Source organism: Brassica oleracea, chromosome C2, assembly GCF_000695525.1.
Source record: "Brassica oleracea var. oleracea cultivar TO1000 chromosome C2, BOL, whole genome shotgun sequence".
NCBI lineage: Eukaryota > Viridiplantae > Streptophyta > Magnoliopsida > Brassicales > Brassicaceae > Brassica > Brassica oleracea.
The window spans coordinates 4,149,701-4,175,378 of record NC_027749.1 but is presented as its reverse complement, the minus strand read 5'-3'; the positions used below and the strand labels follow the sequence as shown (position 1 = coordinate 4,175,378).

Below are 25,678 nucleotides of genomic sequence, written 5' to 3'. Positions count from 1 at the left end.
ACCGGAATTCGCCGTCGTCTCGTTTCTTCTTCCTCTCTTTCTAAGTTTCATAATTATTTTGGCTCGGTACCAGTTACGAAACCAATAAAAATAAAAAATTTGAACTCGCTTTTAGTTAATGAAAAGAATAAAGGGTTAAGTTTCACATTGGGCCCACCACTAATTTTTGAATTTCAAAAACGAAACCAATTAAAATCCATCTAACTAAAATCTAAATCACCAGTTACCTTTTAGTAGGTCAAGTTAGGTCTTTTCACTCATAAACTACTCGTATATGAAACCATGTAATAAAATAATAAATAGTAATAATATTTAACTTTTCTGATAATTAGTATCCGGGTCGGGTCGGATCGAAATTGAAAACGCCTCCTCCTCTTTACCCGGCGTTCAGTTCAGGATTTTTAGGGTTATTACTCGGAGATTTGCTCTCGAAGCCAAAAATGGAGATGCAATCATCATCGGATCATGAAGCTCCCGACACTTCCTCCGTCCCTCCTCCTCCTCCTCCCAGTGACGGTGCTCCTCTCCAGGACCACGCCTTACTCCCCCAAAGCATCGAACATCCGTTCGTTTCTCTCTACCAATCTCCATCACTCTTGCTTGCTTGTGCTCTTGATTTCTCTCTACCAATCTCCCTAACTGTAGATATGCTAGTTCATATAATGTACTTGAGATGTATATGAAGAAATGTTTCGTTTCGAATCGAATCGAATCGAATCGACGAGTCACCTCTACGTCTTCGATTGTCTGGCTCCGGATCTAGGTTATCTGATTTACGCTCTGTATTACTGGTTGCATGATATTATCAGCTTGTATGTATAGTTAGGATGATGCAAGAACCAACACTCAGGTCTATGATTGGTTCACCATAGGCTGGTTAGTTGCAAGATGATGCCACCAGTTTCGAGGTTTAGATCTGGTTTAAGCTTTGTATCGTGATCTTGTATGTATATTTTAGGATGATGCAAGATGAACATCACACTCAGGTTTATTATATTTGGTTCACCATAGGCTCGTTGGTTGCAAGATGAGGAGTTCACGAGGTTCTAGCTTCATTATTTGTTATGATTCCATTGGTGTCTCTGTGTTTGACCATCATAATTTCTTATGTTGGTGGTTCTCTTCCCAGATTTTTTTTTTTTTTGTTCAGGTGTCAATTCACTCATTTCATATTACTTAGTTTCTTTGCTAAAACAGGTTGATATTGTTATTGCAGAGTGGCTGTGCAGGAAGCAGAAATGTCTGAGGAAGAAGTAAAGGGTGTATTAGAAGCGGTAGCATCAAGGGGAAAGTTCTGGTAAATGCCACTTTTTTTTTTAATAACTGGCATCGTATCTTATCCTTACCGATTGTGTATATAGAGAGTTAAATGAGTTTATGAGTGGCTTTCTTTCTGACTAATTCTAGGTTTAAGGGTCTGGATACCTACATATAGTTGACTACTATCTTACCTTGTAATACTACAGGCAGGATTGGGAGAAACTGAAGGGAATGCTGTCGTGGTGGTTGAAGAAGGTATGTTCAGGTACATTAGCATTGTGCTTAGAATACATATTATCATTCTACAGTCATCCCGATGATTACTCTATCTCACTTTCTATACGGTGCGCTCTAAAGGTTCTGTCAGAATACCCTGAAGCAAAGATGACGGACGAACAACAAAAGAAAGCCCTAGGAGAAACGTATTCACAGCTCGTTAATCGATTGGATGAAGGTCAATATCTACTCATTTGTTGGTTTTGTTGCTTTGATTGCAAAAATAAAAGTATTGTATTTTAGCGTTTGGGTTACATATCTCGACTAGCTATAACTCCAAATAGACTTAGCTATAACTCCAATAATCCTCTTTTCTCAAAATTATCATCACTAAACGCTCTGCGAATAATCAGTAAAGTAACTTGTGTAAATGAAATGTAGTGGTTTGTCATCGTATGAAAACATATGCTGAGACTTGTGTCAGGGGATATACATTCCAGTTGTTAAAGCTGATTCTTGTTGTTCTGACTTCTGACCCTTTCCAGATTTATATATGCTTCTACAACTCTGTCTGTTCTTTTTTCTTTACACAGACCTTTGATTTGTTCTTGTCTTGTTTTTTGTAGCCCTTCTTAATTTCGACGAAGGTCCTCCATTTACACTGCAGAGACTCTGTGAGGTAAGTAGATGTGGTTGCTCATCGTGGTTTACGTCAATGTAGGAGATATCATGTTCTTATTAACTCACCATGATTTAATAGAAAAAGTCACTTGCGTGGTAGTGTAAATGAAAAAGAATCAGTCGACTGCACACCTTCATTCTGTTGTTCTACATCCTCATCGATTGCTAAACCAACTCATTTCCTTAAAATTCTATGGTATACCAGGATTGTTCTATGTTTAAAAGTTTCTTCTCGTCTTACTAGAACCAGCAGACCAAATATTAGCCATTTGTAACTCTTGTAAAAGCTGTAATTGTCAACGTATGCTATGCTAGCGTCATATAAAACCTCCTCTCTTATTTGTTATATAAGTTTATAACCACAAAGCTTGTTGGTTTATTTGTGTTCAACAGATCCTTTTGGCTGCAAGGAGTATCTACCCGAAGCTCTCAAAGCTCGCTCTTGCTTTAGAAAAGGTAGTACATATATGAAATGATTGATTACCTTCGTGAATCGTGATTTTATACCTGATATAAACATGTCTTTGTTGATTTTTTCGGACATTTTTTGCAGAATCTGTTGGTTACTTCTATGCTATCCATCAGCACGGACCCACAATTAGAAACCACTGAGAATGCAAACGCAACAACGGAAGACACGGGGAGTGCTGCAGCAAATTGGACACAAAATGGAACTGAAGCAGTGGGAGGGGACAAGGACGAGATAATGACAGAGGTAGAAGAAGCAGATGTTGATGACGCAATGACTATTGACATGGAAACTATCGATGAACCATCAGAGACAATGACGACAGCTAGTGAGAGTGAGAAGCCAAGTGAAACCAGTAAGTATATAAGTTTTTTGTTCGTTTTGTCAGTTTCTTGGACATGTATTTGCTTATCGTCCTGAGCTGTTAATTTTCTTGTTTTCTCTAGATGCTGCAGAACCATCATCGGATTCAATGGCTGCCGGGGAGGGAGATTCACCGTTGCCTTGAACCTTTATGCTTCGAGAGACGAGAGTTTGAACGATCAGCTTTGAAAACTGACCTCGAATATAATGTTTGTTCTAAGAGGAGACATTCTTGGATCATCTTTCACTGTATTAGTTTTATGAAGGTTTCTGTTGTTTGTGTGTAGATTTTTGGATCATAAGGTTGATCGATTCTCAAATTCAAAGACAGAAAAATATTTTGAAATGAATTGCCTGAATGAATCCACCAAAAAAAATAAAATATATTACGAGTGTAAAATGTATAGAAAAGTTACCTTGGTTGTATACACAACAAAATCATGATTTGAAAGGAATATATTATTTACCAAAGGCAAGGTTTTCAGATGATGATAGTCTATACAATGAAAGCTATAATGGCATGGCAGCATGATCCAAAATCCAAAAAGCAGTCTGAGTCTATAATAATGTCACCGAGAGAGGCTGAGTCTTCCCCTAACAAAAGTATTTCGTAGATTCTGATTTTCAATATTACTGCCTTAATACCTGCAAGGAGTAAAAAGAACTTTTTCAAGTCGAGACTGGAGTTATTGTTAAGGTTAGCCTGGCGGGTCTTTATAAATAATATAATTTGAAAGAGTTAGAACATGTGTCCAACGGAGGTGAACCCAGCGGCTTTGACATCCTTAAGCGTGGATGATAAACAGTCCAAGCCTTCATAAAGTCCGTTACATACTTCTCTCGGTGACATGGCTCTCCTCTCGGATATTCAGCATGGATTAAATAACGTAGGCGAGAAAGAAGCCAAAACAAGACTAAAGCTCGATGTTACCAAGTCTTTTTTGTTTTCAAACACGAGGATGATACTGTTGATCATCAATGGGACTTTTATGATCTTATGAGGAAATAAGAGAGCATGTTAAGTAACGTCTTCTGAAAAGACAGATAAAAAATAAACCCTGAAATTCTTGCTTTGCTTTTCCAATCCTCTCTCGGTTCAAATAGTCTACCACGTATATCTTGAAGCGCATGTTAGGGTCCACTTACTATACCATGCAAATACTATAACCAAAGAAATACGAGATGGGCACAACACAAGCAGAGCTTTGCTTACAGCTTAATGAAAAAGGCATTTGCCTAGGGCCCCAAATTTTGTAAAATTTTAAGGACCCCTGGTTACAATTTTTTTTTAAATGGTAGTTAATGTATTCTTTTAGTTAGATTTTTATTATTATTTGATTCTTAATTCGACTTATGTTTGGCCCCCAAATTTTGTAAAATTTTAAGGGCCCCTAATTACAATTTTTTTTACATGGTAGTTAATGTATTCTTTTAGTTAGATTTCTATTATTATTTGATTCTAAATTCGACTTCTATTTAAAAAAACTAATTTATGATCAATTTTACTATATTTTATGTAAAACTATAAAGATTCTACTTCTAGTTAACTGTAAATATTTGATCCACATTTTCATCTTGGTATAGTTATGAGTTAGATTTATTTTATATATTTATAGAATTTGATTAACAAATTATAATATTTTGAATATATAGTTTATTGCATTTAATTTAAACGCTAAGATTTAGCTTTTTAACAGCGACCAACATTTCAATCCAAAATTTGTATTTTTGTTTTTATATTACTAATTCCTACTTTTGATCATTATTTTATTTTTTAGTTTATAAAAGTCTGGTGCAGAAAATTTAGAAAATGTTTAGGTAATAAATCAAAACTTTTTAGTGTTATATTTATATGTTTTTTCAAAAAAAAATATTTTATATAATTCGAATTTAAATAGAATTATTTTCAAAAAAAGATATCATGTAAATTTTTTTTAATTCGCCTCGGTCCCCACGAAAACCTTTGCACAGCACTGAACACAAGTACTATTTCAGAGAATGCAGAAACGCAAGAGAAGCTATATACAACGTACAAGTGACAAGTCCATCAGTGTTATTAAAGTAATGCCTCCAAAGAGGTTTGAGTTTCTCATGGCCATCAACATCCCAAACCGTGATCATCACACTTTTGTACTCAACTTTCTCAACACTGAATCCTGCATAATAAGGTTCGAAAGCAAACATGTTATAAGCAACGAAAACGAGAATGTATAGAACAATGACCATAGAGAAGTATATACTATCAGAGGAACCAATAAGGCAATAACACACCACCAACTATTAGTCTATTAAACAGAGCTTTTACGAGAAGTTCCATGTGATTACGAGCCACTAATTTTACCTACCACAACAACATACTACTAGTTACGTACTCCTATTTATTTTTATATTGTTTTATCATGGAGGGGCCATACCAAAACGCAGCAACATTTCATCGAGAAACTTAACATTAACATTAACTCATTCTACCGACATTTCATTTCCGTTTTTGAAATGATAGTTACTCTTTTAGTTTAAAATATTCGACTGATTACTTAAAGTAGTATACAAATCTTCTGTTATGAAAAATATTTGTACAAACGAAGAAACATGTCGCTTTGCAAAATCAATACACTACTCTTTTGTTCTTTCTCTTCCATAAAAAAAGGCTGTCACTTTATTCCCGTAGATATTCTTTAAAGAATAGCCGCTCCCTGTTATGGCACGAAGTACGGTTGCCGATTCAGTCTCATAACATTTTCCGAATTTGGATAATACTTTTCAACGGGTATACTCTCCTTTCGGGGGGGAAGGGGTTTAACCAATTTTTTTTTTTGTGCACAAAAGGGGTTTAACCAATTTGAAATAACAAAATGTCAAATAAACTCTATATAATATGATATATTTTGTCACGTCAAACATACGAAAGTTCAACGACAGAGTGTTACCAACCACCATCACAATACTTGCTCGGTGGTTCATCCTCAGCTATTCCATTTTCCTATTTATTACAATCTCATCTCCCTATTGCCTTGTCTCCTTCATTGTAAGATAAGGAGAGAAAATAAGGAGAGAAAATAAGAACTCGAAGAGAAGACCAGACGACAGAAGGTTGATTCGGAGGAGATAATTTGAAAGAGATCCAAAGGATTGTTCCAAAGGATTTCAGGAACGAGTCTTCCCACCAGAATATTCATATATAAAGGGTTGCTTCTTTATATTAATGAGCTGATTCGCTCGCATAATTAATTTTACCTTATTCTTTTCTTTTTAATATATATATATATATTGGTGTCGCGGCCAAAGTTATATTTGAAGGAGACGACAAGAAGATGATGGATATTCTCAATGGAAACGCTTTAAATTTTGGAGTTTATAACTGGACTCGAGAAGTAAGATGGTGGAGCACAAAGTTTAAGGAGGCTAAGTTCAGATGGACTAAACGTACAGGAAATGAGGTGGCTGATAAATTGGCAAAAGTTAATATACACAATGATACTTCTTATGAATCTTTCTTTTACATTCCTACTTTCATAACAGAAGCTTTACACAAAGACTTTGTAAACTCGATTCATTAATATAAGTTGATGGTAAAAAATATATATATATATATTATAAAATTATATGAAAATAAAATAATAGAGATTTTTTTATTTATAAATCATAATATTTAATATTGTGTATTGAGTATATTGTTAGAATTTGTAAATGTTCAAATCGCATAAGTAACAATCTATTTTTATCATATGCCCTTAGTGTCTAGCTATTTTACTGCTTCTGATTGTTATCTATTTTTCAAGATTAAATATTCTTTTAAGAGCATCATCAACGTTCAGTTTCTCAAAACTAAATATCTATATTATTGTATTATTAATTATTTGGTTAATGATTAAAATTTTAAATATAAGAGAAAATTGTATCAATAGAAAAATAACATATGGTTTTACAGGTTTACTGTTTTTCAGTAATAATGGGAGTCCTTAAAAAAGAGATGGTTATTGATTTTTTTTATCTCTTTTGCAAAGATTTTTCTTTAGTTACTATTTAATATTTATAGTTAGAGACTCTTAGACTATGATTATCGCAAGGGAACCTTAAAGTTTTTTTTTTTCTAAAAAAAATAAATAAAAATAAACCAATCGCGGATCGTCACGTGTCGGTAGGGTCTGTAAACAATGCCAAAATCCCCCAATTACTATCTTTATTTGGTGATTTTGGAGAGTGGTTTTTAAATTTTTGTAGGATCCATGTATCAGTGGAATCCACATTTTAACTTTGAGGATCCATGTATCAGTGGAATCCACATTTTAACTTTGGGATGTTCATGCTCTTACAAAATTGAACCCATACACATGCTTTTTGTTCTCTTCATCTTGTTACTCTAACTACACAAGTCTAATGAGAGAATCAAGACAGAGAGTACTCAAGACGATTACTGAATGTCATAATATGAGATCTGTTACCTACAAAAAATAACCATTTACTTATGTTTGTAGCTACCAAACAAAAGACACGTGTGTGCCATATTTTAATAGATTTACCGGCATCCCGATATATAAAACGAAAGTATCTATACATGCGCTTCCGGCCCAAATCATATCATTTATTTCGAATTTAAGACTTATTCTTGGATTCACCTAGATTCACCAACCAATAGGATTGTGTTATTACATATTCGATATTTTTTAGAAAAGAAAACAAAATATTGTCAAATTATATTATGTTTTTTAAATTAAAAAGTAAAAAGAAATAATAAAAAAATAGTAGTAATTACAAAAAAAATATTTTTAACGTCGTCAGCAAAACATTAAACGCTAAATCCTAATCCCTAAACCGTAAATCCTAAACCATAAACTCTTGGGTAAACCCTGAACTCTAGGATAAATCCTAAACTCTAAATCAAAATCACTAAACACTAAAACACTCAAGGGTTTAGGGTTTTACTGTTTAGTGTTTTTTATTTAAAGTTTATGATTTATCCAAGGGTTTAGGGTTTACCCAAGGGTTTAGAGTTTACGATTTAAGGTTTAGGGATTAGGATTTAGGTTTTACTATTTAAAGTTTAGGGATTAGGATTTAGGGTTTAGTGTTTTGCTGACGACGTTTAAAAATATTTTTTTTAATTTTTTTTTTCTGTAACTACCATTTTTTTTTACCTTTTTGTTTTAAAAATATAATATAACTTGACAATATTTTGTTTTTTTTTTTTTAAATATCGAATATGAAATAATGAAATATTATTGGTTGGTGAACTTTTTCACCTAGGGGATGAACCTAAGAATAAGTCTTTGAGCTTCCGACAAAATATGCAATTAGGGTTTGGGTTTCTAACGTAATCACACACATATATCATCATCAGATCCTTTACGAGATATGTGAACCACGAATTTTACCTACCACTACGTACTCTTATTTATTTTATCATGGAGGGGCCATACCAAACACAGTAACATTTCATCGAGAAACTCAATATTAACTACGTAGTCATGCTACTTTTCCTACTACCGACATTTCGTTTCCATTTTTGAAATACTAATTATCTTTTTTTTTGGTTTGAAGTATTCGATTTCCTACTAAAAATAGATAACAAATCTCCTGTTAAAAGAAAATCGTAGAATAGTTTCTACGAAGAAACATGTCCTTTTACAAAATCATTACACTAACATGGAAATGAATATCTTGTTCTTTTAACCAATTTCGAAATAACAATAAATGTCAAATAAATTCTATATAATATGATATATTTTTGTTATACGTCAAACATATAAGAAAGTTCAACGAGAGAGAGAGAGTGTGTGTTGCCAACCAACCACCATCACGAGCTTTATACTTGCTCGGTGGTTCATCCTCCGCCATTCCATTCTCCTATTTATTACCATCTCTCTTGTCTCCTTCCATTGTACTCTCTCACCATGGCCAACACCGACCAGCCAACCACAGACTCCCACGTAGCCGTCCTCGCTTTCCCCTTCGGCACTCACGCCGCTCCCCTCCTCGCCGTCACGCGCCGTCTCGCCTCCGCCTCTCCCTCCACGCTCTTCTCCTTCTTCAACACCTCCCAATCCAACTCCTCATTGTTCCCCTCAGATCTCCCATCGAACATCCGCGTCCACGACGTCGCCGACGGCGTCCCGGAGGGATACGCCTTCTCCGGGAGACCACAGGAAGCGATCGAGCTGTTTCTCGTAGCGGCGCCGAAGAGTTTCCGGGAAGCGATCGCGTCGGCGGAGAATGACGCCGGTAAGAAAGTGACGTGCATGTTAACGGACGCGTTCTTCTGGTTCGCGTCGGATATGGCGGCGGAGATGAAGGCGACATGGGTTGCGTTTTGGACAGCCGGACCAAACTCGCTGTCTGTTCATCTCTACACAGATCTCATCAGACAATCCGTACGTGTGAAAGGTAATAATTAAAAAAAATAAAACCAAACTACCACTTGTGTTTTTTTTGTCGTTAGCCATTAAAAGAAAATTAGTTATTTAGTTAAAAAAAGAATGGTTGCTAAAATTGTGATTTGAAGAATGTGCAGTGATCAAAGTTAAAGCAAAAAAAAAAAGAATGTGCAGTGATTATATGTATATTTATGGTAATGATTTTGATTTGCTTCTACAGAAGTAGATGGGTGTATGGAGGAGACACTAGGGTTTATCTCAGGAATGGAGAAGATCAGAGTCAAAGACACACCAGAAGGAGTTGTGTTTGGGAACTTAGACTCTGTTTTCTCAGACACGTTGCATAAAATGGGTCTTGCTTTACCTCGTGCCGATGCGGTTTTGATCAATTCATTTGAAGAGCTAGATAATACACTGACGAATAACCTCAAGTCGGAGTTCAAACGCTATCTAAATATTGGACCTCTCGCGTTGTTATCATCTGCATCACAATCAGATACTACACTAGTGGACGATCCTCACGGCTGTTTGGCTTGGATCAAGAAACAGAGGACTGCTTCTGTAGCGTACATTAGCTTTGGTACAGTCATGACGCCGTCTCCAGGAGAGCTTGTGGCGATAGCGGAAGGGTTGGAGTCGAGCAAAGTGCCGTTTGTTTGGTCGCTTAAGGAGAAGAACATGGCTCAGTTACCAAAAGGGTTTTTTGAACGGACAAGAGAGCAAGGGATAGTGGTTCCATGGGCTCCACAAGTTGAGTTGCTAAAACACGAAGCAACGGGTGTGTTTGTGACGCATTGTGGATGGAACTCCGTGCTGGAGAGCGTTTCCGGAGGCGTGCCGATGATTTGCAGGCCGTTTTTTGGGGATCAGAGACTGAACGGAAGAGCGGTGGAAGCTGTGTGGGGGATTGGAATGACGATTATCAATGGAGTCTTCACGAGAGATGGATTCGGGGAGTGTTTGGACCGAGTTTTGGTTCAAGATGATGGTAAGAAGATGAAGAGCAATGCTGAAAAGCTTAGAGAACAAGCCCATCAAGCTGTCTCTGAGAGAGGAAGCTCCGTTGAGAACTTCAAAGGATTGTTGGAAGCAGTTGTGAGCACTTTAAATTAAAAACACGTTTTGTATTAATGGTAACAATAAGAGTTAAAACATTGTCATGCACCTAAAACACGAATCGCTCTAGCAAAAACACTCAAAAAAGGTCAAACCATGTAACTAGAGAAGCGCCCTAAGTTTCAAATCAACATTAACCGAATTAATTAACCAAACAAGACACTAAAGTTACCCCCAAAAGATCTCTGTTTTCTTGGCTATTCCAATTCTCAAAGTCGAATTAGGAAGCAGAGATACATACAGTCAGGGGAAACTAATGTCATCTCCTCAACTCTTCACTGTGTCCAAAAAGCTTTCTTCTTCTTGCTTTGCTTTGCTTTATGAGTCTACCATCTCGTCTTGAATCTCATTAGGAGCAACAAGACCAGGAATAGAAAGCATTCTTTGACGCTCTTGCTCTCTCTGCGCAGCTGCTTCCTCCGCGTAGAGGTCTTTGTTATCCTGAAAGTTTATATTCAACAAAATTGGCTTGAGTTATTTAAAGCAATTGAATGACTTGTTTCTTCAAAGAAAAGTTACTATACCTGAGCGGAGAATTCCTTGGACTGTACAAGGAAGTCACGGATGTTTTTCTTAAATTCAGACGGGTCATTTCTTGACTCGTAAAGTCCATTCACAAACTGTGTGACCTGTATGATATTCAAAATCAGACTTAAAGAAATAAAAAAGGAATCTTGAACAACATAAAACAAAAAGATGAAAGCAAATCTGCAACTTACCTCTGCTGCAGTCATGTTGGGGAAAGAAGAACTCAATAGCTTAATTGTGTATTCACGAACAAACGCAGCGTTGTTCGGATACGGGTAAGGTACCGTTGCAGCATCCCACAAAGGTTCCGTCAAAGCACCGCTCTCAACCTGAATTTTATGATCAACAAATGTCTAAGCGTACCAAACATACCCATTCCCAGGTCAACGATAAGATAAGATGGTAGAGAAAAAGACGGTTTTACCAGGCAAAACAGATGCTGCAGCACCAACACATGCAGCTTGAAGCCAGGCTTATGGAAGGTATCAGTCAAAACAGCAAATATTTCTTGCTCGATTTGTATGAAGTATGACCGGAAGAACTGATTACAAAACGCAGATTGCTGTCACAGTCGGAGGCAAATGTTAGACCACGAAATAATATAAGCCACAACCGACGAGCTAAAACAAGGGAACCAAACACCAAACCTGAAAGTTCTTCAGCATCTCAAGCAATAGATTAAGCCCAGTTTCAGCGATATTTCTCTCGGTATGTCTAAATGCCCAGATGATTGAATCCATCACTAGCTTCAGTTGCTGATGCAAAATGACAAGACAGTAAGGAATACATCCGAATGATGAGTTGACACTCAAAAATAAGGGTATAAGCTATCCTTAGATCACACTAAGGAAAAATATATGCAAATTCACCAACCTGGCTTGACAACTTTATCAAGGCAGGGAAGCAAAATGTAGCAATAGCACGGAGCAATGAGAAAAACTTGAGGCGGTGTTCTGGATAATCTTCGAAGTTCTTAGTTATCATCTGCAAAAGGACGAAAAAATGAAGTGTCAATGTAGTATACAAAGCATACGTTAGACATCCATGTAAGGTTTTTCATCCATTCAATCACACACTGCACCAATTATCTTTTATGTTAACAGCTGTTGTGTGAGTAACAAAGAACACAGTCCATAAATTCTATTACCTCCAGTGTACACTGGAAGACAGCTTCAAATATGTTTGGCACGTCATCTAACATTGTTGCCTTGTACCTGAAAGAACAAATCATGCCAGCTTTAAAGTAAGTAAAGTTTGAATCAAATCTACAAACAATTTTGAATTTATGCACAGACCATCTGATGATTAGGAAGAAAACAATCCATAATTAAGCAGATGATACACATATTTAATTACTAATAAGATACGTACTTGTTTATAATCGTTGCAAAAAGTGAAAGAACTTCTGATTCCCTGGCATCAGGCACATTCCTCGCGTAGTCACAAAGTACAGATTCCATCATCGGAGGCACAAACTGTTTCCCTATGTGTGGCTGGTCTTCAGCTTTGTCTAAAAAAGTTTCAATCAGCTTAAGGGTTTCCCTCTTGACAGATCTGTACAGCAAAGCATTATAATATATAGTTATTTTTGTAAAATTGTAGCATCAAGAACCGTCTGTATCTGATGAATACAACAAGACAAACCTTAAGAGTTTTACAAAAGATGTCTTGGAAGCATATGGTCCCCCACTAGTAATGCTGGTTGACACAAGCTCACTGTACATTCTGGTGCAGCCATGGAGAAAAATAAAATGAGCGCCCAACTAAAATAACACTAGAAATAGTACTATAACTATTCAAAGCTAAAATAATGTATCATGGATTTACCTGTACACATTCAACATATCCAAGAATATCAAGGAAATTTGGGATAAGAAGTACGTTCCTAGTGAAGTAGCAGCACTAGTGTTGGTCTGCATGAAGAAAAAACATGGTAATGGTTACACCTTGCAATAAATCATTTATCTAAACACCAGTAAATGCACAAAGACGATTATCAAGATGACATGATTTGACGTGATGATATAGTAATGCATTATGAGGTATAGGTAAGAAATCAGACCTGCAGGATATTAAGCACTGTACGTATCACATCTGGATCCTTGAGGAATTCTACACTCTGGCGTGCCTGTCCTATGATTTCTGCCCATTTCTACATCATAACACAGAACATGTTTAGCCAACTACGTAAACAAAAGTTAAGAAGACACATGATTATTAAGATACCTGGTTTGGGAGTGCCATCAACCTCTGTAGATATTCATCTCTCTTCTGAGGATCTGATTCTGCTTGGATCATATTACCAACCTGGAGACAGAGAACCCATGAAATCCCAACAAAGAAATAGCTCTGACTGCCAAACTGGAAACACGTCTGGAAAACTTACAGATTCATAAAATGAGTGAATTTGATGAGGCTCAAGATCTTGAACAGTTGTTGCAAGGCCAGACAGAAGTTCAGATACAAATGGTTCATGCTCTCCAACCTGGAAGCACAATGAACTATATAACTAGGCGCTCATTCAGAAGACAATGGAAGGATAAGAAAAGGTGAACTGAACATAGCGATACAAACCTGGACAATAACAAATTTACGCTTGCACTTCTGCACTATTTTCAGGAATGTATCACAGGCCATGTCCTGAAAGGTTAGGCATCTTTAATCAGAAAGCTGCAAATTCTATGGAAGAACGCTTGGAACATAAAAGAATCGGATGCTAGCGCGAACAGATGAGCATTCATTTCCCACCAATATGATAATACTCGAGAACTTATATGAATCTTAATCCCGGACTCTAACAGCGAATACAGCTTCTTTTAATGTGAATTTACACTTGGATAACTGTATCTCAGAACATTAAAAGTTTGGAAGGCTACCTGAACACCAGGATGTGTCTCATGCATGAATTCAAATAGCTTATTCACAACTGTCTTCAAAAACTTCCAATGAGCCCTTAAGAACCTTGGATACTGGCCAACGACATACCTTAACAATGCCAAAGCACAACAGAGAGGCCATATCTTTCAGTTAAGTATGCATAAATCTGGTACATTATTGAGAAAAATTGGATGTACAACATCCTCAGGAATAAATTCAGCAGAATATGAAGGACCAAACTTACATAATGTTGCTAGCAATGACAGCTTTATTGTCTTTTCCCTTGGTAATCTCACATAAATTCAACAAGTCACGAATAACCATCACCAAAAATCTATTTTCCTGGGAAAAAAAAAACACGGAGCTCACAGAGTTAACAAGGTTGAACAGTCAATCCCAGAACAAAGTAAGAAGAAAACAAGCAGATACTGATAAATCATGAGAAGTATCATGAAATGCCTGAGGCTAACAAGAAAGGAACTGTATCAATAAGAACTTCCATTTCTGTTAATAGGAATTAGGCTGAGCGCTAACAAGAAATTTACCTGATCTTCTGCCATGGATCCAGAAATAGACCCAATAGCCCAGCACAATGTATTCAAATTGTTCCATGCCCATTCCTCCCCGCTTAATTGTTTGTTTAGCTTCTTCAACATCTTTTAAAGAGACAATCAGAGGTTCACGTCAGCAAAATAGCATTAAATCAAATAAAGACAACTACCAGAGAAACTAAAACCTAATAACACGTCCACTAAAAAGAAAAACTCATCGAATGAACACTATATTTGATCATACACACCCCAGATGTTAATCTTCAATATATTTCACAAATCAATAAGCAGAGACCAGTATCATCATGGTTATACCGTACCTGCTTCTCAGTGTCATCGTGATCAAGGTGTGACAGGTAGATTAATGTCTCCCGCATTATCTGCAATTTAGTACGAGTTAGAAAATTTCTCTGAATTCAAGGCACTGCTGTTATATGTCTAACCTAGCTGAAGAGAAGTAAATATGAACTGGACAAGAAATTAGTACCTTGTACTGAACAAGAACATCATTGTCCTTCATAGTTTCACGGACGATGTTCCCATTTTCATCTTCAACAATAAGCACTTCTTCAGGCTTCGCCATGCGGCTAATCATTAACCCTCTTAGCTTCGACATAGGGTTCGAGTAAAGTTGACGCCGCTGCATGACTTGCGAACCAAGGCCATCAACCATACCAGGAATGAAAGATATCTAGGAATATGCAAGTCAACGTCTAAAGTTAGTAACCAAAATAAAGCAATGAAAGTTTAACTAATACAATATACACAAGTAGTATCAACCTTATGCAAGAATTAAAAAAATGATCCGTTAGTCAAGGAATCCATCCTACCTGTAATCCCATCAGATTTGCATTTGCTGCAGGGTTATCCGAATTATGATGTGCATCAAACAGCTCCAGAACCAATGAGTTCCAGTAGTCTAAACAAACCTACTCCACACGAAAGCAGAAAACGTCACTTTTCATATGGCGGATAAAGAGCATAAGAGTATTGTAAGGGGAAAACGCGATATACAGCTGTATTAACAGCAATAATACTGGTAACCACAATTTACATACCTTAAAAACTTCAGTGTCATCAACATATGATATATTGATGAGATATTCTAGACCCGCAAGTAATAAGGCGACAATATCTGGAGCTGATTCCAGGACTCGTATATGAAACTGCATATAAAATGCAGAGATACAAAACAATTAAGAAATAGATGTGGAGTGCTTTTAAAACACAGACCGTGAACAGAATTTCAGTAACTCAGCAAAGTATAAGATTTACCTTGAAAAACGAAGTGAAAAATAGTGCCAGGTTCTGGATAAATGCCTAAAGGTGAAAAAGACGCACAGAATCATAACCTTGGTAAGTTATTCAAATCAACGGGCTGCATCGAAACAAAGTGCAGAGAAAACACTTACTTGTTCTTCATCACTTCCGTTTGAATATGCCTCTGGGATATTTGTACTCGGTGGGAGAATTGCCTGCAAACATGAGAACAAGTGTAGAGCATCAGGCAAGAAGCCAATAAAAGCATGAATAGATCTAATTAATACATTAACTGACTAGAAATGAAACTAGAAGAGTCGGAATGTCAACGAACAAAAAGATGATAACACAAGAAGATAACTAATATACCTGCAGCTGCCCTATGAATACGGTGTACATCTTGACATATTGGACATTGTAGAAGTCTCCGAAATTGAGAGCTGCAACCTGGCAGACAAAATTCAAGCCAATAAAAATTCAGTAACACATTCAACTGGCAATAAGAAAGCTGAACAGAATTGAAATACCTCAGTTAGACATTGAAGTGTGAGATTTCTATATGCTGGCACAGGAAAGAATCTAAGGAGGGTCTCAAGCTGTAAACAAGCGGAACAGAGATCAGAACAACATAAATACGGGGCCAATTAACATCGATCTCAATCTTATTTTAAGTGGATTGACATCAAAGTCCTCTTATCTTGAGTATATTACCAAAGGAGACTCAAAAATATAGCCCAACGGAATCCAGGATAGATAGGCATGCAACGCAGACAGTGTTGAACGTATAAGATCCTGTCTTTGAGATGCTGAGAGGACATATAGGCATAACTCGTGAATGAGTTTAAACTCGCTGCACATAGAAAAAGCACAAAGAGGTAAATAATAGATACGAGATTACTTGGTCAACATGTACAATACAAAGATTTAGTATTTCACAAACTAAATATAAGATTTTCAGAAAGTTTAACATGCCTGTTTAGAGATTGTTTCAGCTCTTTAATCTTCTGCTGAGTCATTTCTCCTCTTGAGAAATCAAAAACCTCTTCGCTTAGGAGCTAACAGAGGAAGGAAGAGATGTTATTGCTTCCAGAGATAACTGATAACAGAATCATGTAAATATTCATTCTTACTTTCAAAATGATCATGCAATTTTCGCAGATAGTTTCGCTAGTTTTAGCAGCGGCAACTAGATCAGGAATGAAGCTTGTCCACTTTGCCGGCCAATCATGCTTCACTATCTGTGCAATATCAGAATATATGTTATGCCGGAAGATCAAAAGGTCAACAGCGCGGAATGAACTATGGGTTGAAACCAAATCCGTAAACATTAGCAAGTACAAAAACCAAATAGACTAACTGCAACTAAGAAAATGCATTGCATATTATCAGGAAGTGCTGCAGATACCTGAACCAAGATAACGTTTAGTTTGTTGACATAGAGCCTTTCCGATCTGAAAGACGCTTCATTACCCGAGAGCTGCAAGGAGAAATCATTGACAAAGGAGTTTAGCATAGCTCTCCAATTATATACAGAGAACAACACAACGCATTCAAACGTATATACCTGTACAATGACCTCCGAGATGTAATTTTTCATTCCATCCCGTTGTTCAACAGGCAGTGCATTCCATCTGTATTTTATAACACCTTCTAGAACCTGGCAGCAGATCCCAAAAGGGTATTTGTTTGTAAAGTATTACAACGAAAAATTCTAACTGACACTTGGATAAGAACGGAACCACTTCAGGAAGCATTGGTGACTAACAAGAGCAAATAAAACATGCCAAACGTTTTACAAGCAATAAACCATTCTAAATAAGCACATGCACTACGCCAATTTCTCTCTAACAGAAATGAGACAACAACTCGGGTTAATGCATAGAACACACTGATCAATCGAAACACAAATATTCAGGGAGCTATTTTCATAGCCGACGATAATCATAATATGCAATGTGTATAATCAACAGATGTCTCAGAGCCTCGTAACTAGATTGTTAGCAGTTTCATTTGTTTAGAACATTGCATGCGTTACATCATTTAGCACATTATGCCAAGGATGTATCAGCAGATGAACAAGTAACAATTAATGAAAAAGATAACATACAAGAATGGTAGAAACTAACCTGAAGGGCAAAGAACTTGGTGTCCATGCTCTTTGTGTTCTGCAGAATGTGAACAACCTGAAGCCACATATCCGGGTTAGCTTGCAAATCCCGCAGAATCTGATCCGCAGCAGCTCTCTGCACACGGTTTGAGGAGCAACGTCGATTAATTACAAAGTAATATAACTCAAATGCACGCACACCTAATAGAATGAAGCCACACTTAGTGAACAACTAATTAGTCCAAAAATTACTAAACCCTAAAACGATGATTCGACTCGAAGCAACGGTTCAATTAGGTCCCAAAACGTATCATCACACTGCTAAAACCCCTAACAACGACCTAATCCTAAACCCTGCTCGTTTAAGCCAATCGAGAAGACGCTACAATTCGGGCGAAACGATGAACCAAGAGAAATTGAGACAACCTCCTCCTTAGATCCGGTGACGAAGAAGGCTGCAACGGTGGCATCGAGCACGCCGACGTCAATCGGCTGGCTCAAGTCTCTAAGCTTCTCGGCCGCCATGTCGAAGTCGGAGTAGAATGTGTTTGAGAGAGAGAGAGAGAGAGAGGTAGGAGACGAGAATCTAGAGAGAGGAGTTGGGATTGTTTAACAGTGCGAAAAGGAAGGAAGGAAGTATATAAAGAGAGAGAGAGAGAGAGTTTTCGAGGACAGCTTAGAATTGACGCAGGGGACGGGGAGAAAAGGAGCGACTTTGAATTTCTGGTTTCATCTTCTTTTCTAACCCTCTAATTAATTAATTAATTAATTATTGGGATTTCCTCTCTTAAACTACTTTATTAGTTTCGTAATTAGTTAATTTGAATTTACTTCTCAGACCGTTTGTTTAAGACGTTCTCTTGATGGACAAAAGTTTTCTTAATGTAGTATTGCTTTTTATATTCTTAGATTCAAGGTTACTATATAATTTGCGTTTATGTATAAGAGAATTTAAATTTACGCTAAAGATATTTTTAGTTGATATACCAATATATAATTATTTGGAAGATCATTGTTATTGTTAACTATGGAGGCATAATCCAATATATGGCATATGTTAGCACTTAGCAGGGAATACTTTCAACAATCAAAACCGCATTTGCCATGTATTTTCGTAAGATTAATTAGTAGTGTATCGACATATATGTGTTTGATCTATGGTAATTATAAGGCTCAACTGTTGATTAATTAGATAAATAAAATACAACCAAATTATTATTTTTGTTTATCGAATCATATATCTATATGTTAAGATAATTTGAAAACTAATACACTAATATCCAAAAATATTATATTTAAGCTATTGATCATCAATCAGAGTTTTAAGTTGAAAACCGATGAAAAAACTAAAATTTAACATCGTAACAGAATCATTACACGATGATTAAGGTCAATTCAATTAACCATCAATTGATTTCAAATTAGAACCTTCCATTTAAAAGACCAAGTCATCTTTTTGGGTCCTTAATGGTTGGATGTTAGTGGTCGTTGTTAATCAATGGAAACAAGATGCATTTTTATTGACTAGTTGAACACTGTTTGTCATGGGCACTGAACACAAATCAAACAGCCAGATTGATTCCGGGCTATTAAACCTGACAACTTAACCTTTTACAGCTCATCTGTGTTCTGATTCTTTTGAAGAGAGAAACAAAGTGATTCTCATGGGACGGTGATGCCTACAATCACTCACCTACACGTAAGATCACAATCAAGTTCGGTTATAAGTAATAAGATAAACATTTTTCTGATTCTTATGAAGAGAGAAACAAAGCGATTCTCATGTGACGGTGATGCCTACAATCACTCACCTACACGTAAGATTACAATCAAGTTCGGATATAAGTAATACGATTAACACTTTTCTGATTCGTATGAAGAGAGAAACAAAGTGATTCTCATGGGACGGTGATGCCTACAATCACTCACCTACACGTAAGATTACAATCAAGTTCGGATATAAGTAATACGATTAACACTTTTCTGATTCGTATGAAGAGAGAAACAAAGTGATTCTCATGGGACGGTGATGCCTACAATCACTCACCTACACGTAAGATTACAATCAAGTTCGGATATAAGTAATACGATTAACACTTTTCTGATTCGTATGAAGAGAGAAACAAAGTGATTCTCATGGGACGGTGATGCCTACAATCACTCACCTACACGTAAGATTACAATCAAGTTCGGATATAAGTAATACGATTAACACTTTTCTGATTCGTATGAAGAGAGAAACAAAGTGATTCTCATGGGACGGTGATGCCTACAATCACTCACCTACACGTAAGATTACAATCAAGTTCGGATATAAGTAATACGATTAACACTTTTCTGATTCGTATGAAGAGAGAAACAAAGTGATTCTCATGGGACGGTGATGCCTACAATCACTCACCTACACGTAAGATTACAATCAAGTTCGGATATAAGTAATACGATTAACACTTTTCTGATTCGTATGAAGAGAGAAACAAAGTGATTCTCATGGGACGGTGATGCCTACAATCACTCACCTACACGTAAGATTACAATCAAGTTCGGATATAAGTAATACGATTAACACTTTTCTGATTCGTATGAAGAGAGAAACAAAGTGATTCTCATGGGACGGTGATGCCTACAATCACTCACCTACACGTAAGATTACAATCAAGTTCGGATATAAGTAATAAGATTAACACTTTTCTGATTCGTATGAAGAGAGAAACAAAGTGATTCTCATGTGACGGTGATGCATACAATCACTCCACCAACACGTAAGATCACAATCAAGTTCGGATAAAAGTATAAGATATAAACACTTTGAGAGACTCTTGCTGTTAGGCATATACAGGGCCGGCTTAAACATGTAGTAGGGCCCTCGGGCAAAACTAAAAAAAGAACTCCTAAAATTTACGTGAACCGCCTTTTTGTGTGACTGAAAAATAAAATATGACTAGGTGTTTTCTTGCACCATGTGCAGTAAGGAATTTTTTAAATCTAACTTATATTTAAAAATAAAATTTATTAAATATTATAGATTTTACTATTTTCTTACTAATATTTAATATATATTTGATATATATTAAATCAATTTGTATAAAACTAATAAAAATGATATAAAATTGTATAATTATCAAAAATTTAGCCTAAACAATATTTATAAAATTTGTAGATATATAAGAAACTAATGATCTTACGATTAGATATTTTTTTTTTTAAATTGTAGAAATTTTTGAAAGCTTTGGTAATATAAATTGTATAATTATACAAAAGTAATAATATTTCAAAATTTGAAATGTTATATATGAATATATTTATTTTATAGATGATGTATGAGCTATTACCATATTTAAAAAAAAGTTTACCAAAAAGAAATATCAATATTAAATGTAATATATGAATTATTACCATATTCTAATAAGTTTGTCAAAAATATAAATCAACACTAAATAAAATTATCCATGTCATATTTTTTCGGAAGCCATGTCATCAATTTCAGTAGTCATGTCATATTTGTTTTGTGAAATTGATTGTAGAGATGGCATGTGGCAAAATCTCTTCGCAAATATAGTACAGGGGATTCATGGATAGGAACATTAACGTCCAAAAAATAAATGAAAACCTGAAAAAGATTAGTAAATAAACATTAAACTGTAATTACGAAAAGAATATCTTAAAATAACAAAACCCGTTAACAAATACAATATACACTAGATGATAATCCGCGCGCATGAGATGAGTTTTTATAATCATGTTTGTTTATTAAATGGTTTTAACATTTTGCAACACTACAATCTTTATTGATTATAAAATGACGAATACAAATGTTTTGGTCTCTTAAATCTATCATCGTTGTTGAAGAATTAACGTATTACATATTATTTTAATTATTTTTAAGACTTCATATGCACAAAAAAAAATTAATTATTGTGGGTGATTCAAATCACCAAAACAAAATATGCAACATTGAATAATGACGAAAGGGGATTAGGTTTTCTGCTCTTGATTTGTTTACTATTGACTTTCCATAAGTGATTTCTTTTTTACCTCTATAAAATTGTGCATTCGTTCTCGTCTTTGTTGCATTGATATAAGTTTAGTTCCTTTTTTTAACTTCGTCTATGAATTCGGTGAATTACATAAGTGTCAATTTAAAAAGATGGATATCTGTAAAAATTAGTTTCACTCCAGATACATATCTAAGAATCAAAATTTTGAAGAAAATCACTGGCAAACTATATTAACAGGTTAGTGTTCATGTCTAATATATTAAGCTATTATAGAATATAAGTGCATGCGTGAAATATAAATGTCTGTCTAGTATGTATTCACCAGTTTGGTCTAAAAATCATCTAATTCGAGAACAACAAAACAAATTACTTATTTTAATATATCAAGCTTTTGAGGTTTAGTTACTTAAGAGTATAGAGATAAAAAAATAAATAATACTTTACCATTCTAGTATATGTAAATTATGTATAAACTAAAAACTGTTTGATTTATTAAATGATAAACCAGAAAACTTATAATAAATAGTTCAAAACTCTCATTCTTACAATTATAATAGTTAGATAGGATATTAGGGAGAAACAATATTAGACGAATGATCAAATCTCTCATTCTTCGAACAAACTCAAAAGCAGGTGATTGGAATCTTGTCATGATATTTCACTAAAAAAAATTTAGGAATAAAAATCAAGACTAAATTATTTAATCTGAATGAAATAATATATATATATAGTGCTTCCAAAATTAAAAATCACTTTGACTTGAAAAAATGTGTTTCTCGGATTTTCAGGATGAAATAAGATATCAGAAACCACCTATTTAAAAGATAAATTGGTATACATAAAAGTATATACATTAGAGTAACCACATAAATTAAAACCAATACATTTTGTTAATTTACAATCACGTTTTTGGTAAATAAATCAAAACAATCATTTTATTTACTTTATATAATATAAATTAAAATTTATTGATGTTGACATAGATATATAGTATATTTTAATATAAATATTTATTATTGACACTTCCTACTCATATTTTTTTAACATTTGTATATTTGCTGTAACAAAAATTTAAACCATTAATCACAAAAAATTTAATGTGAGATTTTTCAACACAAATTTCAAAATAAATATTAAGATCTCAATTTTTTTTCACTGGAAATTTTAAAATTAACATATTTATAAATTTGTATATAGTACATAATTTATTTCAAATGATATTAATGAATATATATATATATATGAATATCTATTAATGAAACTTCATATTCATACGATTTATTAGAGTTGGGCATTTTATCCGATATCCGAACCCGTATCTGAATCCGATCCGAAAATCCAAACCGAAGTAGCTAAATACGGAACGGTTATTGAATTTAAAGAGATTGGATATCCAAACCCAAACGGGTAATATTTGAACCCGAATGATTAATATCCAAACCCGAATGATATCTGAAGATAATCAAACATAAGTATACTTAACCCTGTATTTCTAGTTTACTCTTCTCATTTTATTCAAAATTATTTATATTATAATGCACATTGCTCAAAATTAGATAATATACATATAATTATGGACAAAATCATTTGCTACTCACTTAAAATACATGTCAAGCTCTTGTTTCTCGCATTAACAAAAGTTGCATCTAAAATTACAAAACAACAACTAAATTAGTGGTTTTCTATTTTTTAAAGTTTTATCTCCAAACCTATTAAAAGTTTAATCTTTTGAAAATTAGAAAACCTGTTAAGTTAAAAATATATTTTAAATACAAAAAAAATTAAACAATGAATAATTTATTTAATTTTTCTTCAAAATTAATGTAGATATCCGAACCCGATCCAAAATATCTGAACCCAAACATAAAATACCCGAACCGGACCCGAAATGTAGAAATACACGAACATGTTCTATACATTTATACTGAAATACCCAAAAATCCTAAATACCCGATACGAATCTGAATGTGCTTCTGAACGCTTACCCCTATGATCATTTGTATCTTGCTTGAACAAAAAAAAAAGGTTAAACCATTGATCACAATTTTTTTAATGTGGAACTTTTACCATTTATAGTCGTTTAATAAAAATCAAAATATAACATATAAGAAAAAATCTAATTTTTTTTATTATATATTTAATATGATTGTTTAATTTATTTTAATATTATAAAATTAAACAAAAAAGAGAGAGGATACACAAATTGTTATCAAATTTATATTATTCATAATCATTAATTGTCATATATATGTTAACCATATTAGGTAATTTCTTAACTTTTATTTAAGGAAAGAACAAATATTCTTTGGTACACTAATAATTAATTTGATAGTTAGTTTAATAGTTTAATAAAAAACATAATATAAGTTTTTATGAACCAACTTTTTTTCTAAGAATTCTAAAAATCATCCTCGTGATGACAAGTGGTTACAAAAACATGTTGTAAGACTCCAAGATTAATATATAGGGGATTCACAAAAACTTGTGATTTTATAAAGTCTATTCTAATGGGTTTCCTCTCGATCAAATAACAATAATGATATCATAATATCGTTCTGGTTTGTTCTATAGTCAATACCAAAAGTAGTCGATGAAACTCAGGGGTACAAGCATTAAACTTGTGATTTTATAAAGTCTATTATAATGGTCTCCTCTTGATCAAATGACAATAATGATATCATAATATGATTCTGGTTTATTTTATTCTAACAACAGTGAATATAACTTAAAATATTAAGAAATTGCAAAAACTGAACTTCTGTTCAAACTGGTTTCTAGTTTTCAATCACTACACTGAGATACAAGATGCAGGGAGAGATTTGAACTGAATTGATTATCTTATCGAAAACTCATAGTCATAGGTGAAGAAGGGAAAAGTAAGTTATGCTGATACGAAAAGTGCCACATAGCAAAACAAGAGAATCGTATATATTCATAGTCACAAAACTAAAAAATTTGTAGGCCCCTTTTTGTCAATGGGCCCTGGGCAATCGCCATGCCTGCCCGGGCCCAACCCTGGACTAAAATCCGTAAAGCATGGGGTTTGGACGCCAGAGAATGTTAATAAAAGGGACGCCTAATGTTAATAAAAGAAAGAGTGTCAGACTATTCTTAGGATTCTTAAGGAATATGAGACGGTCTCAGGGCAACAAATCAATTTCCAGAAATCTTCAATTTAATTTGGACATAAGATTGAAGAATTTTGTCGACAAGAATTGAGAGATATCTTGGGGATTCAGAATATAGGTGGAATGAGATCTTATTTAGGGTTACCGGAGAGTCTTGGAGGATCTAAGGTACAAGTGTTTGGGTTTGTACAAGAGAGATTGAACAATAGAGTGAATGGATGGACTTTTCGTTTTTTCACGAAAGGAGGAAAAGAGGTGATTATAAAATCAGTGGTTACGGCTCTACCAAATCATGTGATGTCTGTATATAGATTACCAAAGGCCACTGTGAAGAAGCTCACAAGTGCCGTAGCTCAGTTCTGGTGGAGCCCAGGTGGAGGCACGAAAGGTATGCATTGGAAATCATGGGATAAATTATGTGTTCCTAAAGATAATGGTGGCCTTGGTTTTAAGGATCTCACTGATTTTAATACGGCGATGCTTGGTAAGCAATTGTGGCGTTTGATCGAGAAACCGAATACTCTATTTTCTCGAGTTTTTAAAGGACGGTACTATAGGAATGCTTCACCCCTGGAACCGATCCGCTCGTACTCCCCGTCATATGGCTGGAGGAGTATTACTTCTGCTAGATCTCTGGTTTGTAAAGGACTAATTAAACGGGTGGGGACAGGGTCATCTATATCTGTATGGAATGACCCCTGGCTCCCATTCACTCGCCCGAGACCAGCAAATAAAAACCCTAATCACTGTTAC

At 34.9% G+C, this 25,678-nt stretch overlaps 3 protein-coding genes across 5 annotated transcripts; 2 read left to right on the top strand and 1 right to left on the bottom strand.

Annotated features, from left to right (window-relative positions):
* Positions 1-351: 351 nt before the first annotated feature.
* On the top strand, positions 352-3,339 carry LOC106322625 (serine/threonine-protein phosphatase 4 regulatory subunit 2). Of its 3 annotated transcripts, none has more exons than XM_013760702.1 (8): positions 352-565; positions 1,217-1,297; positions 1,467-1,515; positions 1,618-1,714; positions 2,103-2,155; positions 2,551-2,613; positions 2,711-2,981; positions 3,073-3,339. In XM_013760702.1, the coding sequence occupies exons 1-8, from the start codon at positions 441-443 to the stop codon at positions 3,132-3,134; spliced, it is 801 nt and encodes a 266-aa protein (XP_013616156.1). In that variant the 5' UTR covers positions 352-440; the 3' UTR covers positions 3,135-3,339. The 3 variants fall into 3 exon arrangements, with proteins under 3 accessions (XP_013616156.1, XP_013616159.1, XP_013616158.1); XM_013760705.1 differs by lacking the exon at positions 352-565 and adding an exon at positions 586-763; XM_013760704.1 differs by lacking the exon at positions 352-565 and adding an exon at positions 788-1,109.
* A 5,382-nt stretch (positions 3,340-8,721) lies between these two features.
* LOC106327034 (UDP-glycosyltransferase 78D2-like) lies at positions 8,722-10,529 on the top strand. The gene is made up of 2 exons (XM_013765032.1): positions 8,722-9,370; positions 9,581-10,529. The coding sequence occupies exons 1-2, from the start codon at positions 8,881-8,883 to the stop codon at positions 10,471-10,473; spliced, it is 1,383 nt and encodes a 460-aa protein (XP_013620486.1). The 5' UTR covers positions 8,722-8,880; the 3' UTR covers positions 10,474-10,529.
* LOC106327033 (protein EXPORTIN 1A) lies at positions 10,470-18,324 on the bottom strand. Its single transcript, XM_013765031.1, has 32 exons — positions 18,226-18,324; positions 17,819-17,935; positions 17,257-17,349; positions 17,098-17,169; positions 16,823-16,930; positions 16,665-16,747; positions 16,404-16,542; positions 16,220-16,288; positions 16,062-16,139; positions 15,845-15,907; positions 15,708-15,752; positions 15,491-15,598; positions 15,263-15,361; positions 14,920-15,123; positions 14,753-14,812; positions 14,427-14,537; positions 14,126-14,223; positions 13,881-13,989; positions 13,579-13,644; positions 13,391-13,489; positions 13,231-13,311; positions 13,067-13,156; positions 12,832-12,917; positions 12,649-12,729; positions 12,376-12,558; positions 12,152-12,218; positions 11,878-11,988; positions 11,652-11,759; positions 11,429-11,566; positions 11,196-11,333; positions 11,001-11,105; positions 10,470-10,917 (listed from the first exon to the last, which is right to left on the bottom strand). The coding sequence occupies exons 1-32, from the start codon at positions 18,322-18,324 to the stop codon at positions 10,795-10,797; spliced, it is 3,231 nt and encodes a 1,076-aa protein (XP_013620485.1). The 3' UTR covers positions 10,470-10,794.
* Positions 18,325-25,678: the final 7,354 nt, after the last annotated feature.

Excerpts from the sequence above, each read along its gene's own strand:
- LOC106327033 (XM_013765031.1), bottom strand. The coding sequence starts at position 18,324 with ATGGCGGCCGAGAAGCTTAGAGACTTGAGCCAGCCGATTGACGTCGGC. Across the intron at positions 17,170-17,256 it reads TCTCGGAGGTCATTGTACAG|CTCTCGGGTAATGAAGCGTC; the intron begins GTATATACGTTT and ends TTCTCCTTGCAG. Across the intron at positions 13,312-13,390 it reads TTCACTCATTTTATGAATCT|GTTGGTAATATGATCCAAGC; the intron begins GTAAGTTTTCCA and ends CTCTGTCTCCAG.
- LOC106327034 (XM_013765032.1), top strand. The coding sequence starts at position 8,881 with ATGGCCAACACCGACCAGCCAACCACAGACTCCCACGTAGCCGTCCTC. Across the intron at positions 9,371-9,580 it reads ACAATCCGTACGTGTGAAAG|AAGTAGATGGGTGTATGGAG; the intron begins GTAATAATTAAA and ends TTGCTTCTACAG.
- LOC106322625 (XM_013760702.1), top strand. The coding sequence starts at position 441 with ATGGAGATGCAATCATCATCGGATCATGAAGCTCCCGACACTTCCTCC. Across the intron at positions 566-1,216 it reads CCCCAAAGCATCGAACATCC|AGTGGCTGTGCAGGAAGCAG; the intron begins GTTCGTTTCTCT and ends TTGTTATTGCAG. Across the intron at positions 2,982-3,072 it reads TGAGAAGCCAAGTGAAACCA|ATGCTGCAGAACCATCATCG; the intron begins GTAAGTATATAA and ends TGTTTTCTCTAG.